At 35.1% G+C, this 18,126-nt stretch overlaps 2 protein-coding genes across 2 annotated transcripts; one reads left to right on the plus strand and one right to left on the minus strand.

Moving 5' to 3' along the window:
- Positions 1–676: 676 nt before the first annotated feature.
- LOC100787183 (T-complex protein 1 subunit epsilon) lies at positions 677–4,256 on the minus strand. Its single transcript, XM_003551904.5, has 9 exons — positions 3,865–4,256; positions 3,456–3,774; positions 3,020–3,368; positions 2,700–2,832; positions 2,524–2,576; positions 2,186–2,288; positions 1,450–1,616; positions 1,069–1,182; positions 677–977 (listed from the first exon to the last, which is right to left on the minus strand). Exons 1-9 carry the CDS (start codon positions 4,061–4,063, stop codon positions 807–809), a joined length of 1,608 nt encoding a protein of 535 aa, XP_003551952.1. The 5' UTR covers positions 4,064–4,256; the 3' UTR covers positions 677–806.
- A 4,528-nt stretch (positions 4,257–8,784) lies between these two features.
- LOC100788779 (oxysterol-binding protein-related protein 1D) lies at positions 8,785–16,457 on the plus strand. Its single transcript, XM_003551907.5, has 8 exons — positions 8,785–10,170; positions 11,154–11,510; positions 12,235–12,322; positions 12,675–13,144; positions 14,585–14,740; positions 14,932–15,240; positions 15,710–16,054; positions 16,170–16,457. The coding sequence occupies exons 1-8, from the start codon at positions 9,607–9,609 to the stop codon at positions 16,350–16,352; spliced, it is 2,472 nt and encodes an 823-aa protein (XP_003551955.1). The 5' UTR covers positions 8,785–9,606; the 3' UTR covers positions 16,353–16,457.
- Positions 16,458–18,126: the final 1,669 nt, after the last annotated feature.

An 18,126-nucleotide genomic window follows, 5' to 3' on the forward strand; every position in this document is an offset into this window, starting at 1 on the left:
ACTTAATTCCTCCACTCATTCGCTACAATAATGCGTATTGCATTTACACCACCTCAGGGCCTAAAAACTGCACCACCACCGTTAGATTAAAAAATGTTTAATCAGGTTGCCACAATTAACTGATTTTTTATTTTTGAAAGGGCCATAATTAACTTTTTCTTCAGGGCCATGATTACTGCTTTTAACTTGTTATTAACCATTCCCTCAGTTCCGATTAGTTTTTCGAGATATTTTTTAAAAATAAATTGCACTCCCATCGGACAAACACAAGGTCCACGACTACATTAAAAAAAAGGTGGGTGTTTCCTGCACCTCCAAGTTGTTTCCTGGGCTCTTTTCGAAATTTGTTTTTAACCTTCTAAATTGGTCATTCTGGAAGCCAAAGTTTGTAACCATTCTGGAAGCCAAATTCGTCATTCCAGAAGCCAAAAAAGGAGTGCAGGAAGCAACGGCCTAACAAAAGGACTTTAACGCCCTTAACACTTTCGCCTAGACTACAACCGCTCAGTCGCACAACCAATCAAACAACCATTTTACAAGAGCCCAAAATAAGACTACGAACTAAGACAAATTTTCATTCCGCCTACAAACAAAGATTAAAACATCTACAAAAACAACTAATCCATAATGATCAATATCAAAAGCATAGCAATTGCAACAAAACAAAAACACCCAATTCCGATACAAACCGGGCCAAAATCTTACATTTCAAGTGAGCGTACGGACTGACTACAAACAAACCAATTGAAACAAAATACTATCACCAATTAGCATCTTGACGTATAACATGACTGAGTTTAAAAATATCAGTACTCATATGGGGAAATGACATCATCGATTTTCAGTATCATCTTGACAACTTGAGTAGCAAGTAAGAGCTGTTGCTGCTTTCCGATCAAAGTTTCGAAGACATTTTGCTCACGCATGTCATTAGTGCCAACATCATTACAATCAATGCCAAAGTGAGGGTTATTATCCTGAAGGAAGAGTTAAGGTAAGCGCCATGATATACAGAAAAGGAGATGATGTTTAACATAGTCAAAGCAATCATCATGTTCAATCTATTACCTTTATTTGCTGAGACTTAACAGCAGATAATGTTTCAATTGGTTGCAGCCCACTATTTTCAGCAAGGGCCATTGGGATGGCCTCCAAAGCATCCCCAAATGCTCTAATAGCATACTGCACGTGAAGAAAAATAAGCAATCAATAATGCTTTGGGTTGGGAATACACAAAAAATAAAAAAAATTGTTTGTTTAAGCAATGACATTACATTGGATCCATAGTCAGTAACTCGACATCACTCCTATACACTATCCGTGAATAACAAAATGATTTTTAATAGCTTCTTTAAATAGGTGGGTTCATTGGATTCACTGAAAATGTAAAAACTCTGTTTATTCTGACAGAATAAAAATTAAACCACATGAGTTTAATAATATCCATACCTGTTCTACTCCAGGGTATCTATCAGCAGCTGCCTCCACGGCTATAGAGCAAGAAATCTCAGCTGAACCACCACCATATACAATAGAATTGTTGCGGATAAGATTCCTAGCCACGCACAAGGCATCGTGAAGGCTGCGCTTTGTCTCCTCTATGATCATTTTGTTACCTACCAAAATAGAGGGATACTTTTAATTTGTCAAGGTTGATTAGACATTTATCAGTCTTCAGTCTATTTTAAAAAGCTCCACAAAATATGCATAACTTGAAAGTTGCAAAGCCTAATAAGGAAATATTTAAGGCTATGTTTTAGATTGAAAATAAAGAATGGAAGAGAAGGGCAAGTGACAGAACCTATCCATCTGTTTCCATCATTTTTTTTGTCTTCTTTCTTACCACTCAAATCGGAGGTATTGGATGGAGCTCATAATTGATTTCTTATTTTGATTTTAATTATGATATTACTGTAATTTCATTGAGTTTGAGTAATCACTCGAACCATCTCTAGCAACTAAAAGCCTACTGTTTTATACTCCATTCCACTTCATTCCATCCATTTCTTTCAATCAATCCAAACATAGCCTAGAAGTTCATAATCAACACCCAATGCAATAAAGAAATAAATACAATATTGAACAACAGTACACTTAAAAAAATATTTTTCTCCAAGTGGGTAACTAATTACATGAAATTCAAAGAAAACCAGTTGAATGAAGGAATCAAACAGTATGTCTTTACCTCCACGAATGAATATGGTTACAGCCCTTGAATTTGCACAATGTTCAATGTACAGCATTCGGTCTTTTGTTGTACCAAAGGACTTTTCTCGAACCATACCAGCCTTAAAAAAACACAAATCAATGTTGCTTTGCTTGTTGTCAAATGCACAAACAAATGAAGCATGAGACTTTCCACCCCCAACAAAGGATACAGTTAAAATGTTACCAATGCTACATATTCTGAATTACTAACCCCCACAATTGCATGTAAATTGAAAATGACAACAGACTGCAAAAAAATAAATTTTGCAGGTCCTGTAATCCCACAAAATGAAATCATCAAGAGCAAGATTATACCTTTCCCAACTTTTCTGGAGATAACTCCTGGAACCTAGGAACAATTCTTCCACCTGTATTCACAAATAGATCGTTGCTTTGTTAATAGGCATAGAAGAATATCTAAAACCCACAATGTACATCCTTACAAAGAATCCACAAACTTTCAAAGCATACATAGTTCAACTAAACCATACCAGTTGCTATAGCTATCAATTCCAACTCTACACCACCAACCCATCTGACAGCGGGCAAGTTCCTGTGCATTAAGAGATGATTTGCTTCATCGTCAAAACCCCATTGGCAAATGACAAGGGTTGCACCCACATCCTGCACATCCATTTGTCAGTTCCTAAATACAAACACATTCTAATTTCTAGGAAGACAAAAAGGGTGCCGAGGGGAATAAAAAAGATCAATTCAAATTTAAATCCCAAAAGGCTTACACACCAGGCTATAGTAAGGAAACATGGCACTTCAAGTAGAAGGTTAAAACCAAAGTAAATTGAAACCCCACCTTGCATTTCTGAACCATGTCATCAAAATACTTCTGTTCCTGCAACCTCAACGTCTGAAACTTCTCCACTGTATCAATATCAACCTTATGCTTGGTCTTTGGCTTGGGAGGCTCAAAGGGGCAAGTGAGGATAGCAATTTTAGCATCCTCAATTTGCTTAGGCATTTGAGGATGACTCATATCCTTGTCCACAACAATTCCATAGATCAACTCGGTATCCTCCAATTTACCCCCAACTTTCCCTTCCACTTTAATCAGATCCAAATTAACATCCTTCCTCGCCAGATCAGCAACAGCAAGAACAGCCTTAACAGCAATCTCAGCCAAGCTACGCTTGCAGCGATTCACACTACACCATCAAAACAATAATAAACACGTTATCAATGCAAGTTATGCACGGAGCAATTAGGTTTAAAAAAAACACAATTGCAGTTACATTTTGGAGGAGAGTGTGGTCATGCAAGTTTGAATGAGGGGCTCCAAATTAGACTCGTCGAACTCGAACTTGTTGGCGACGCGCTCGAGATGCTCGACGGCGATCCTGGACGCCATTTCGTAACCCTCGGCGATCCTGATGGGGTGAATTCCCCGCTCGAGGAGGCGCTCGGCCTTCTCGAGAAGCGCGCCGGCCATGACGACGACGCCGGTGGTTCCGTCGCCGATTTCGTAGTCCTGGCTCCGCGAGAGCTCCACCATCAGCTTCGCGATTTGGTTGTCCACGTCCATCTGGTCAAGGATCGTGGCTCCATCGTTCGCTGCAAAACAAAAAAGAGAGTGAGAACGGCACGTGCGAGGAAGGGAGGAAGTGAGGCAAGTGCGAGGGGGAGAAGTGAGAAGTTACTTACTGATGGTGACGTCGCCGTCGGGGCTCTGGAGCATCTTGTCCATGCCTTTGGGGCCGAGGGAGGTTCGGAGGATGCGAGCCACGGCTTTGCCGGCGGAGATGTTGGCTTTCTGAGCGTCCAATCCTCGGAGTCTGCTCTTCTGCTCCTGCTCCTTCAGGATTATGAACGGCCTTCCGAACTCGTCGAAAGCCAACGCCATTTTCGATCTCTCTCTTCTTTCTCTCGCACAGAACAATCGCGATTCAACGAAGAAGAAGAAGAAGAAGAAGAAGAAGGAAGAGAAACACTGTAAAGCCCTAACTCCACACACCTTCTATTATGCTTCCCACCTTTTTCTGATATTTCAATTACAGAACCCCAACCCGAAACCAACATAGGGCTCACCCATGCTTCTGTAAACTGGGCTGGACAGTCCAGGCCCATTTATCTATTATTAGCTAATTATTTTTTATTATTTGGAATTTGTAAATTTTTAACATTTTAATGTCATCTATCGAGTATTTTTTAAAAAAAATAAACAGTAGTAGTGGTAGTTTTTCGATGATAACATTTGGTTGACTTTTATCAAATTGTAGGAACACTAAAAAAACTTAGACACATTCTAAGAATCATAATTTTTTGGGACAACACATGGTTAAATAAAGTTTTGCAATTTAACTGAGTTTTCAACATGGCCAAACTTTCCTCTAAAAAAAAATGGCCTAACTTAACACAAGTTAATAGATATTAATGAGTAGGACAAGTTTAAAAATTTTACAAGTATAAAATTTGTAATATATATATATATAGGAAACCTAAAAAAATCAAGTAATTTGAATATCTTAGTACTAGACAAACATAATACACTATAGTAGAATAGCGTATTTTTCTTCAGCAAAAAAAAAAAAATTGCATACTTTATACATTATTAGAATTTATGGAATAAAATAACCCAAAGTTTATTTGTTTTAATGAAATGTTGTGTTATGGAATGGTATATAATTTATATATTTTTCTAAATGAATAACTAAATAAAAGATAATGTACCAACAAATTGTTAGTTATATGATATTAAATTTAATTTTTTTTAAGTAAAATCTCGTATTTAAGCAATGTATAGAAAAATTATGATCAACTAACAGTACAATATATGATGGTGCATTGATGATGTTTGCACATTTTTATTTGTTTTCTATATTTTTATTTTTTTATCTTATGGCATAACAAATTTTTTTACTAGATAAAAATTATAATTAATCAAAATTGAAATCAATTTGTTTTTCAAATGAGGTATAAAAAAGTGTCTCAAATTGAGGTTAAGAGACCAAACAATGATTTTTATTTTTTTTGCTCTACCTTCTGTGAATTCACGCTAGTAGTGTATCGAAGGATAGTTTGTACAAGTGTTACAATTATGGCTAATTTGGGTTATAATTTAGCAAACATCATTAATTAGAATTCATAAAATTCTTATACCAGGAATATGAGAATAAAAGAGAGGGCTAACATTTGTAATGGTAGCCTTAGCAAGAACATAAGCTACCATATTAGCTACCCTTTTAACAAACTTAACTTCAAAGTTTTGGACAGCAGGATATGATATGTTTACATCATGAAATTATGGACCCCAGCTTAAAGGCATCTTGAACTGAGCTACTTATTTTTTCAACTACGCTTTTACAGTCCATTTAAAAAATGACATGGGACATATCAAAGTTAGATGTCCACATTTATGATTATCAAAATCGCAATTTAACTTGTAAAATCATACGAGTTTTCGATTTCATAGTGCCTTCATGAGTTAAATCGTGAGTAGAATCACAAATCGAGTAAAATCGGCAGTAAACTCGATAGAATCGAACCAAGCTCAGAGTTAAGCTATGAACTTTAGTTTTCTATGTTATTTATAGGTCCATACAAAGAGGAGTTAGCACTTGCATTAAAAGATGATGAATGACTTAATTTATGTAATATATAACTTGAAGCTGAAAAATAGATCGATAAGAAAAATTGTTACTCGATCTTCCATTTGAAGATACGGAATCTGATGATGAGTGGATAACAAAAGAGGGAGATGATATTTTTGATGAAGGCAATGTCCAAGTTGAGCAACTTCTAGGTGAAAGTGGTAGTGGAAGCAATAGTGACTTGGTTGGAGGAAGTTTAAGTGATCCAACTTTAGATACATTTGATATTGACAATTTGGTTTTAAATGATAATGTTAAAGATCACTTCTCAAACGAGAAAGACTTTGAAGATGATGGTAGTGGGGGTGATATTGGAGATGATTTAATTAGAGAATTGATGGACATTTGAACTATTTATATATTTTTTTAATGCTTTTATTTCAAAAATTTATGTTTTGTATTATATGAATTTATGTTTGATTGGGTGTGGACTATGTTGGTTTATTGAATTAGTGTTAAAGTTTGTTATTTTGATTTATTTTAGGTTTAAAATATTTAGTTGTATATGATTTTATATATAGGAATATTAATATATTTTTTATATTGAGTAAACTCTTACGAGTTTACGAATCGATTCTATGAGTCGAGTTTACGGAACCTCTACGAGTTTATGTAGAATTGTGAGTTTGACAACCTTGCCCACATCAAAGCTTGAAGAAGCTCGTAAGCTTCCCCTTCCTCAACAAGCATACATGCCCAAGTGGAACCAACATACGCATCAACAAACTCTCATTTTTCATCACGAACAAAACACCCCCAACTCATATTGGCATTATGAATATTGAACATTGTATCTATATTACACTTGAAGAAATCTTTATAAAAGGGAAACCGCTTAATCCTATCAAGGTATTTTTGCATTACATCAGTTACCTCCCTTGGTTGTCCTCCAATCATGAAGAAACTATTTAGTGTTATGGACAATCTAATTCAACGAGATAGTCTTATCTTCCCACCGAGTAGTGTTTTGACTATTCCAAATATTCCAGAGTCATGCAAAAAAAAAAGCTTTACTCAATTCTTTGAGATTCTGTAGCATTTTAAAACACACCTCAACAAAACTATCTTCCTCCAACATAAAATGAGCTAGCATAGGCCATATACCAATTTACTCCCAACAATGTATGCTTCCTGAACAGTAAAAAAATTAGTGTCAAGCATGCTCTAATTGATTACTGCACACAACACCCACAATTGAACATTAGACTTCCTTTTGCTTTAGTCTCATCCTAGTTGAAATTCACTCCTTACAAGCCTTCCACATGAGAAGCCTTACTTGGGGAAGAACTCTTAACCTCCAAATCAAGGACCATTTTCTATCAACTCTCAAATGAGACAAGTCAACCATATCATTCATGATTAACCTATATGCAAAACGAATTGTATATATAACATTTTTCTTAGACCACCAGACAAGTAAAACATCATTTACACAACTAAAGAGGGGAATTTTCATAATATCCCTACTACTACATCATCAAATAGTTAATGCAATAAGTGTTCATTTCGGCAACGTACCTCAGGCATAATTAGATCCTTAACTATCATCTAATGCACTATCTGATTAGCATCTTTCATAATCCTTATATTCTCCACATTCCTTAGCCATGGCTTGTTCAAAGCCTTTCTTTTCATTTTGTATCTAATGCTCCACCTGAATCCTTTCTTTAGCAACGCTTGTGTATTTCAAATGCTTTTCCAAACATAGGATAGATTGTGACCAATCCTTGCATCCAAAAACTTCCCTCCGAAAAAGTATCTAGCTTTGAAGAAACGAGTAACCAAAACATCTTGGTTGGCTATGAACTTCCAACCTTGTTTACCAAGCAGAGCTAAATTGAATCCATGCAAATTTCGAAAGCCCAAACCTCTTTGATCTTTGCTAATTGACATTCGCACCTAAGGCATCCAGTGCAAACCTTTATTGCTTCTCTCACTCTAATCTTCCATGGATTTCTTCACACATAGATGGTGGAAACAGATACAAACTCATACATATAAAAGGAAATTGACTCTACCACTACTTTAAGTAACACCTCTCTATTACTTGGGAAAGCATGAAAAAGGGTAATAATTGAGTTCTTAACATTTGGAGAGTGCATAGCTCTTGATAATAACCTATGTTATATATAGATGTTATTAGGGTTGTAAGGACTCGAATTGGGTTGATTTTAACCTTTTTTTTTAACTCAATCCAATTAAATTTAAATGGATTGGGTTTACTTTTTTTATATTTTGCAATCTTCAACTTAACTTTTGATTAGCTCAGGTTAAGTAAAAAAAAATGTTATCTCTTTCACTATTGAAAAAAAAACAGCTTAAACTCAAACAATAAGGGGTGCTTTCAAATTTTATTTTACAACTACTATTTGAAATGAGATCCAAGAAAGAAAGTAAAATACAATCTTGCTAAAACATTGAAAATCACTTGTAATGGTAGAACTTAAAACATCTAACTAGTTTAACAACTTAGTATTCATAAAACAATATTATTTTTTTATATGTTTATTGTATATTCAGGTTGGGTTTGATCAGATTCATAACTCCAAACTCATCTTTTAACTCAATTTTAATCAGATTTACTAAAATAAATTCAATCAATAATTCAATTTAATTCAAAAATATAATTGAGTTGAATTAAATTTTGTGAGTTTGGGGTTGAGTGGAACATATTTCTTACCCTAAATGTTATAATAAGATAGGTAGAACTTACAAGACAGTGAAAACATTTTTGAACAATACATCTTGAAAATAAAAAACAAATAAAATAATGATTTTAAAGTATAAATTTAAAAAACCGTAAAAAGTCTAGCATGATTTCTCCATGTTAGGGTCGGAAAACATTACAAAAACTCAATGAAGAATAATAATCTTTTTTACCATACTAATTCGTGTCGATTTTTTTTTAAAACTAATGCTTTATAATAATAAAAAAATCAGAAAGTAAGACTAATGCTTCATAACTAAAAAAAGCAATACTACACCGAATCAAATTGAACCGACCATGTTTCTACGTCAAACCAAAGTGATTAATTTAATGGGTCTAATGGGTATGACTAGTTTGGTCGAGTAAGTGGTATCAGGTGGAGCAATTAAAGCCCCTTAATCTCTTTGGTCCCACTGAAAAGCAATTGTGGCATTCAAAGTTCCAAAAAGCAATAGAAGAATACATTTTTTGGAGGAGGTGCAAGTGCAAAAGTCATTAAATCCAATGCCAGTTATAGGATCTAGGGTGTTGGGTCAACGCTAAAGAATGGCATGTCCCACGGTGGATATTAGTATTACCCATTGAACAAACCCAAACATGGTCTTAGGATTTAGGAGCACCAAAAGGTTCGGCCTCAAATTGACCCCAAGTGCAGAAACGTCATTTCACGTGTCCCCCCCTCTGATCATGGCCATGGGCCTGGCCCAAAGAAAAAGAGAGGCGTTTTCCCCTCCCCTGCGCACAAGGGCGTACGTTAGCTGTCCCCTCTCACAATTATGGTCTCTCTCTCTCTCAATGGCCTCGTTCATTTCAGAGAAAAAAGCATGATGCATGCATTTATTAAAGAGGCAATGTTAGCTTTTGTTTAAGGGCTATGGGGGAATGGTGTGATAAGAGTGCCTTAAATGGTTCAGCTCTTTATAGCTAGCCAGCCACACTCATTCATTTCATCCCATTTAAAACCAACAAAACGACGTTGCGCTTGCATCTCCAATCTCCGATCAGCTTCTCCCGTGTTTCCATCTCAATCTGAATCAAAGCCGTTGCTCGATCATGTGTTGTTGTGAATTTGTTTGATCGAGTGAGAAGATGAATCCTCTGTGCTGCATTGCTCCGGTTTCTATCGATCGGGACCGGGCGAACCCTGTGGTGGCCAAATCGCCGAGTCAGTGTCAGCTAGGGCTCGATGCGTCCATCAGGACCGTCAACTACGCCTCCAAATCGAGCTTCTCCACTCAGGATTCCTCCGTCGGCGCCGATTCCGTCAAGGCCACCGCCGCCGCGGATCTCGAAGAGGAGGAGGAGCCGCGCGATTCCAAGGCCTTCGCCGGCGGGAACGGTGGCGGAGTGGCCGGGAGTGTGGCCGGGATCCTGTACAAGTGGGTGAATTACGGGAAGGGGTGGAGGTCGAGGTGGTTCGTGCTAGAAGATGGCGTGCTTTCGTATTACAAGATTCACGGACCGGACAAGATCTTAATGAGTCCGGCGAGGGATAGGAGCGTCAGGGTGATCGGAGAAGAGTCATCGAAGTTCGTGAAGAAGGCGAATTGGAATCTGAATCTGAATCGAGCATCGTCTGGAGGAGGAGTAGGAGGAGGTAATAACAGTAACAACGGGAAGCAATGCAAACCGTTCGGTGAGATACATTTGAAGGTTTGTTCTTATGATATTATTTATTACATATAAGATGCTGAAAAAGTTATATATATATATATATCTTTTGCAACACTTAGTTATCTTACTTACCATAAGCGTAACTAAGCTCCATCATGGATGGATACACACTTTTTTGTTTTTTTTTTCTGGTCCCAATCACTTGCACTAAAATATTGAAATGCCTTTTTGTACTTTATGATTTTCCTGCTGTTTTGTTTATCTGTATCATGAAACCGTTTTAATTTTTATTTTATTGTTTTTTCTTGTTTAAAATTGTATTTTAACGGGTTCTTTTGTTCGGACTTTATCAGAGTTTAAATCACCGCTTTAGTTATGTGTGTGTATGTTAGAAGTGAAGTTTTATTAGTTCTCCATGCTATTTGGTAAAATTTTCTAGAAAAGTTGCGAGAAGAGGGAGTGGGTAAAGGGTCATCCGTTATCAGGTCAGAGGACTAGGACATTGATTGTTCCTATGTCAATTAATGCAGGGTGTTGAATGAAACGTCTGTAAGACTGTAACTGACGCTTACACGTTTTTGCATTTACATGCAAGCATGCACCCACTCTGAAATGTGTTTAAAATATGTGTTCTTTATGGGTGTTTAATCGTCTGTATCATTTCTTTTTACCACAATCGAGCAGTGATGTATTTGAAATATTTATTAAACAATCCTTATTTATTTGCCCATATAACTTGATGTGTTTGAGTTAAATTGAGTAATTGACTCTTGGTTAAATTATATCTGGGTCTTACGTATCTGAAATATTGGGTTCAATGTCTTTCACTACCTGCTGCTGAAATTGGCATCTGCAGAAGTAGTATTACTGGGTTCTGATTGTATCCTTTCACTTTTATCATTGACAAACAAAAATGATCCAATGGTTTTATTTTATTTTATTTTTAAATTTTAATACATATACCAGCTTTCCTTGCTTGTCTGTTCCAGTGAGTGCTAAATCTAAATATGTCTTGTTCACAGGTTTCTTCTGTTCGTTCCAGCAAGTCTGATGATAAGCGGCTTTCCATTTTTACTGGGACAAAAACTCTTCACTTGAGGTGTGTGTCTAGAGAAGACAGAGCCATGTGGATTGAGGCCTTGCAGTCTGCAAAAGATCTTTTTCCTAGAGCTCTAACAAGTAGCGATCTTGCAACTTCTGAAGATATCGTAGTTTCGACAGAGAAGCTGCGATTACGATTGTCTCAGGAAGGCATAAGTGAAACAATCATTAATGACTGTGAGTCTATTATGCTTTCCGATGTCTCTTATCTTCAAAGCAAGTTGAAGTTTCTTCAGCAGAAACATGTTATGTTGCTGGACACCTTAAAACAACTGGAGGTATCAATTTTTCCTTTTGAACACATCCTCTTCTAATTGATAAGCTGAAGTTTTATTATAGATGGTTGTAACAAAATAATGGTTTTATTGCCTGGCCATGGAAGCAGTTTAAAAGTTTTCCTCTCTCCTCTTGTCTGGCTTAAGATTTTAAATATGATTGTTGGAATTAGTACCTAATGATGGAAGGATGTTACATTTACATGGCTTTCAGTTCTAAATTAGCTTTCTAGTGTTTTAGGTAATTCAAAATGTGCAGAAAGATATATAGATGAATATTGACATTTTATTCCATGTAAAGCACATTGCAGGATTAGGATATATATATTGTTTGAACCTCCCTCAGTAGTTTAAAGTAATGTTTCTGTTTACACCAAAAAAAAGTAATATCTCTGTCACTGATGTGGTCATCCATCACATGGATTACTTAGATTTTGCTTGCCCCTAGGGTCAATCACTGTATTCCCTACTTACTATGAAAAAAAGCACAATCAATGTATTAATTTATATAGTAATGCAAACTGGAAGACTTGTTTTCCTCTAACAATATCTCACTTCAACTTGTTGTCATTATTAAATGAGTGCATAGTGTTGGTGTTCTGGAGTTGGTCATGGAATTTATTCAATTCACATCCCATTTGCTACTATATATGCTCTCAGTGCCATATTAAATGATGAAATTCTTATTAGTCTAGTTTGATTTTTCTCGTAAAAACAATTCATGCAGACAGAGAAAATAGAGTTGGAAACTACTGTAGTGGATGAAACAAAGGAACGTGAATCATACTGTGGACAAGGAAATAGAAGGTTTAGTGGTGAGTATTAATTGTCCATTGTCATGTCTTTTGCCTTGAATTACCATTAAAATCTGTACCTGCAAAGGAAGTCAATATGAATTCCGTTTTAGATTGTCGTGTTTAATCTGATGATTATATATTTTAATTCAAAGATCTTTCAATGGTAATGCCATTCTTAGATTGAATAACTACCTATCATCTAAAGCATTCATTTTCAACATTATTTATTTGTGGTGATTGTATCTCGTATGAATGAAGCATTAGGAAGTTGATGATGTATTTGTATCCTGTTTTATAAACTGGTTGTTTTGATTATGAAGTTTCCATGTTAGTGGCAGTCCACTTACTCCTTGATCCTTTCATGTCTCAGATTTCTATTCAGTCATGTCAGAGGGCAGTGTTACTGATTCAGTGGCGGATAATGAAAGTCAAGATGGAGCAGATGGTGAAACAGATGATGAGGATAGAACATACTTTGACACAAATGAGTTTTTGTATTCCGATGCCCTAAGATGTGCTTCCTATCGAAGTAGGGAAGGTATGGGCAATGCCAGTATATCCGATAGAGATTATATTTGTTATGATGGTGTGCATGGGTTTGAGAAGGAGATCAAAGATGTAAGTTATCCATATGTCAAAAGAAGGGATAACCTACCAGAGCCAAAAGAAAAAGAGAAGCCTGTTGGTTTGTGGTCAATTATTAAAGACAATATTGGGAAGGATCTTTCTGGAGTTTGTCTCCCTGTCTATTTTAACGAACCACTGTCTTCATTGCAAAAGTGTTTTGAAGACCTAGAGTATTCATACCTGGTTGATAGAGCATTGGAGTGGGGAAAGCAGGTCAGGTCCTCAGCTGTGCTTTCTTTTGTCACAAAGCAGTTTTAAAAGCATGATCTCCTAAGTTCATTTTATCAAGGTAGATAATATGCTTGGTTAAATTTAAGGAAATTGCTGCTTATAAAGATTTCAACATTTCAATAGCTTGATAGTCTGCACTTGATCGACATGTTCTAAACTAGTATAGTCGGAGTTCATCCTGTCTAGTAATTAGGCCTATCAAATCTGTCCTCACTTCTGTTTTAAAGTTAGTCTCTCTCTCTCTCTCTCTCTCTCTCTCAATTTGCTTTCTAGTACCATTGCCAGATTTGCCATTTCTACAGATGCTATCATAGAAGAAAGATATGAATTTGCCTCACATTTACCATTATATGGCTGCTGCCTGGCTATTCCTCTTCTTGACTTGTGCCTCAGACTGAAAACACTTTTTTGTTCTGTATTTCTTGTTAGTTTTGAATGCCCATAAAAACTCGAGTTTTTATAGGATAAATATGTTGGTCAATATAGATTCAAAATTGTTCTCAGCTGCTATGTAGCCAAAACATAGGGATTAATGAGTTGGTTTAGAATTTTCTTGGGTAAATTAAGGGTATAACTTTGTTAATTATGGGTTATGGTGGATAGGATAGGTAATGGCAGGAGTGGTCTGTGAGCTAGCTACTTGGCTGTGATCAGTGCCTTCCAAATTACGATTTTTGGCTTGATGGGGTTTATGAATAAAATGAAGCTCAATTAATGATATAATAAGGTATTTTGAATATGACAACTAGGCCTGTGATCATAAGTCATAAATAAACAATAATGCTTGGACAATTGGATCTTTAAATTTCACAATGCCAATACATCCTGCTTCACGCTTGTGTTAAAGTTACTTAATAGTGGGTGTCTTTCTACTTTGAAGTAGCTCAAGCATGTGGAATAGGCTTATAAGAAGCAAAATATAGTTTTGTTGCATTGTGTTGGGTAATCAATTCCCCCAGGAGAGGCATTGGTAGGAAAAATTATCAAACACATAACACATTAACCATATCCATATATAATGTAGGCTTATAAACTGCTACTGGACCTAAAAGAACTTAAATGATGAAACTAAACATTTTTTGCTATTAGATACATATTGCTTGAACTAGGAACTCAGAGCTAACTTGACATTAAAACTTGCTCTATGCTGATATTGGAGGCTTGAGTAGATTGTTTCTGCATAGTTTCTGATACTGCTTTCTACAAGACTCTGGTTCCATATAAACAAAGTATGCTTTGCTAGTGCGTGTACAATGTTAATGTGAAATGTAGTATCATCCAGCTATCCAAGTTTACTGTTGTAGAACAAAGTTGAGAAATGAAAAAAAAACATTATTCAGCTTCATACTTTAAGTGCATGCTTTATATGTTTCTAGTTTATTGAATTAGCATTGTTTGAAAATTATGTTTTGCATTGTGCAGGGGAATGATTTGATGAGAATTCTAAACATTGCAGCTTTTGCTGTGTCTAGCTATGCGTCAACTGAAGGTCGACAATGTAAACCTTTTAATCCTTTACTCGGGGAGACCTACGAAGCTGACTATCCAGATAAAGGACTTAAGTTTTTTTCTGAAAAGGTAACTGGGTTTTTCCTTTAACTTTTCAATCAAGGTTAATGGGAATGAGTCAAAATTTACAGGCAAATGCAGCAACAATAAACTAAAATATTTGTTGCTTCATTATTGTGTTTTGTTGTTGAATCTGAAATAGGGCAGTGATTTGTGTGTCTTATGCTGCTAATTTTCTTCTAACAAGAAGCTTGCTCCAGGTTAGTCATCATCCAATGATTGTTGCTTGTCACTGTGAGGGAAGGGGATGGAAGTTTTGGGCAGATTCTAATTTGAAAGGAAAATTCTGGGGGCGTTCTATCCAGTTAGATCCTGTGGGTGTCCTCACTCTACAGTTTGAGGATGGTGAAACATTTCAGTGGAGCAAGGTCACCACTTCGATTTACAATATCATACTAGGTAAAATTTATTGTGACCACTACGGTACCATGCACATCAAGGGCAGTGGCAACTATTCTTGCAAACTGAAATTCAAGGAGCAGTCTATTATAGACAGAAATCCACATCAGGTAGGATTGTAAATGCAACTAGGACTGAGACTGCATGAATTATTTGTTGTTTACATTTGGATGATTTGATAGACAAGTAATACACTTTATTTTCCTGAAATATATTATGGTTTCCCTTATTTTATCCGGACAAAACATCTTTCTTTATCCTTTTTTCTCCCCAACTTTATCATTCAACTAAATTCACTATCAAAATTCTGTTTGTACTTTCTAATTAAGTGGAAAATAAAGAATTCTGTCTAGCAGGATTTTCTTACCTGCTGCACTTTCATTTCAGTTAGCACATTTACCATGGCTAGAAATCCTAATACTTTTATTTTATCGTAGCATGAATGTATTGTTTAAATTACGTTTTGCCTCTTGTATGTTAGAAATTTGGCAATTCCAAATGAGTAGTTTGGATTCGTCTATCCGCTTTTCTTGTTCTGAGTTTTATGAGACTGAAAGAACTTTTAATCATATATAACAGGTCCATGGGTTTGTTCAAGACAACAGAACTGGAGAGAAGGTAGCGATGTTAATTGGGAAGTGGGATGAAGCAATGTACTATGTACTCGGGGATCCAACCACCAAGCCAAAAGGTTATGATCCGATGACAGAAGCTGCATTATTGTGGGAAAGGGACAACCATGTACCGAAGACAAGATACAACCTCTCTCCTTTTGCAATTTCCTTGAATGAAATATTACCTGGTTTATTAGAGAAGTTGCCTCCAACTGACTCAAGGTTGAGACCAGATCAAAGACATTTAGAAAATGGAGAATATGAGCTGGCAAATGCAGAGAAACTAAGACTTGAACAGTTGCAGAGACTGGTAAATTACCCACAACTCTCAACTTTTGATCCATGGTATCTAGAGTTTATTGGAATATGCTATACGCCAAGCTTTTCTTATTGTTGTAACTTATGCTTGATTCATAATAATTCAGGCAAGAAAGATGCAAGAAAGAGGATGGCAACCAAGATGGTTTAAGAAGGATGAGGATGGTTGTTTCCGATATATTGGTGGCTATTGGGAAACAAGAGAAAAGAATAATTGGAACGGAATCCCTGATATATTTGGACAGAGTTGTGATTTACCTTCATGTTCGGAAGAGACTGTATCCTACTGAGTACTGGTTTTCTTTTTTAACAGCCCTTAAAAATATCATGTTTTGTTAAATGTGAATTTGGTTGTAGGTTGTAGGTTGTAAGTTATATAAAGATCCTTTCAAAAAGTGTTAATTCCTTTTCTGGCTGCGCGTTTTGGGTATTTGTCATTAATCTCCGCAAGTAATTTATGTTGATGCTTACTTACTAGTATGTTAATAATATCAAGTCCTCAGTGTAACAAGTCTCTGTCTTCATCGGTCATTAATTCTGTCGTAATACATTCTAGCCAGCCTATACGCGAGTTTCATTACAAAACTGTGTCTACCATCGATATGTTTCTAAATTTTTTTATGAAACCTGTCTAATTTCCAAACAAGGAGTCATTTTACGTTGAACTTAAATTTAAAATAAATACGTAGAAGATAAAGTTTTTAATACTATTATTGATTTTTATAGTTTGTGTAAAAAAAAATGTTCACAATGTTAATTAATTTTTGTAAGAGTTTAATCATCTGATAATGCAAACTATTTTTATAATATCGTTTTATTTTTATAATATCGTTTAATTAGTCATAAAAGTTAATAAATTCATTATTCATGATGGATGATGATATAAAAATTTTCATTGGTCTTTTTTCTCAAATTTTTTATATTGATCATGCATAAAAAATAAATTTTATATTATTTTGACATGATTTTTTTAATAACAGAAATTTAAATTTTGCATGTTAAAAAATATATAATTTAATTTAATTTTAACATTGATAATTAATCACATTATTAATATAAATTTGTTGATTTTTTATAATAATCACTTCAGTTGATATTTATGATTAATAATTTTTTTAAAGCCCTTTTAAATTTATAGATAGTGAAGAATTGAGTTTAATTAGTAATTATTGTTAGTATTAACCAATTATAGTCATTAATAATTTTTTTCTTTTTCAAAAATAAAAACCCAATTAAACTTTTGATATCATTAAAAAAAATCAATTGACCAACAAAAAATGACTGTAAAAACATTTACACTTCAGTATATAAATTATTTATTTTAAAAAACGGTATAACTTATAAAGTAGTTTCTTTTACATCAACTTTTAAAGTGATTATTGCATACTTATTATCATAATAAACATATGATCATCAACACGTTCTATTCCGTACTTATTATCATAATAAACATGATTATTTAACATTGTAAAGTCTGATCAGTATCACCTACTCAAATTTTCGGGTTACTGTTTTGCCATTGTCAGGAGTTTTCTTGTCAATTGTCATGCGGATTATGCCGATGAAATGGGAAAAGAAAATTTTCTATAAAATAAGAAGCAAGCAACCATTACCATCAACTACCGGTTTGAACTTTTAACCGGATAACAATAAATCGCTGATTTTTTCTCTTTTTCTCTATCCGAGTTCTTGATACCTTATCTCTCTTTGCAGCCAAGGGCATTTTCTTCTTGTGTTCCTTTTGTCTGTTGCTTCACAGCAAACAACAACACTCCTTCATTGGATTTCATTACAATCTAACAGCAAGATCATTATTATACAATATAGTTATTTCTAATTTGAACGGATAAACAAGAGGAGGGTTTGCTTTCTGAATTCAAGAAGCATTTTAACATTGACTTTATTGACCACAATCTAAACAGCGAAGATGCAGGGATTGTGAACTGGGTGGAGCATGGCCGTCCAAGAAAGTAAGATGCAACACACCTTTGTTTTTTTAATACTATTATTGAATGTTGATTGTTACATGCATCATCATTATATTGGTTATTGGGTTTCTTAAAT

The sequence above is a fragment of the Glycine max genome, chromosome 18, assembly GCF_000004515.6.
Source record: "Glycine max cultivar Williams 82 chromosome 18, Glycine_max_v4.0, whole genome shotgun sequence".
Classification (NCBI taxonomy): domain Eukaryota; kingdom Viridiplantae; phylum Streptophyta; class Magnoliopsida; order Fabales; family Fabaceae; genus Glycine; species Glycine max.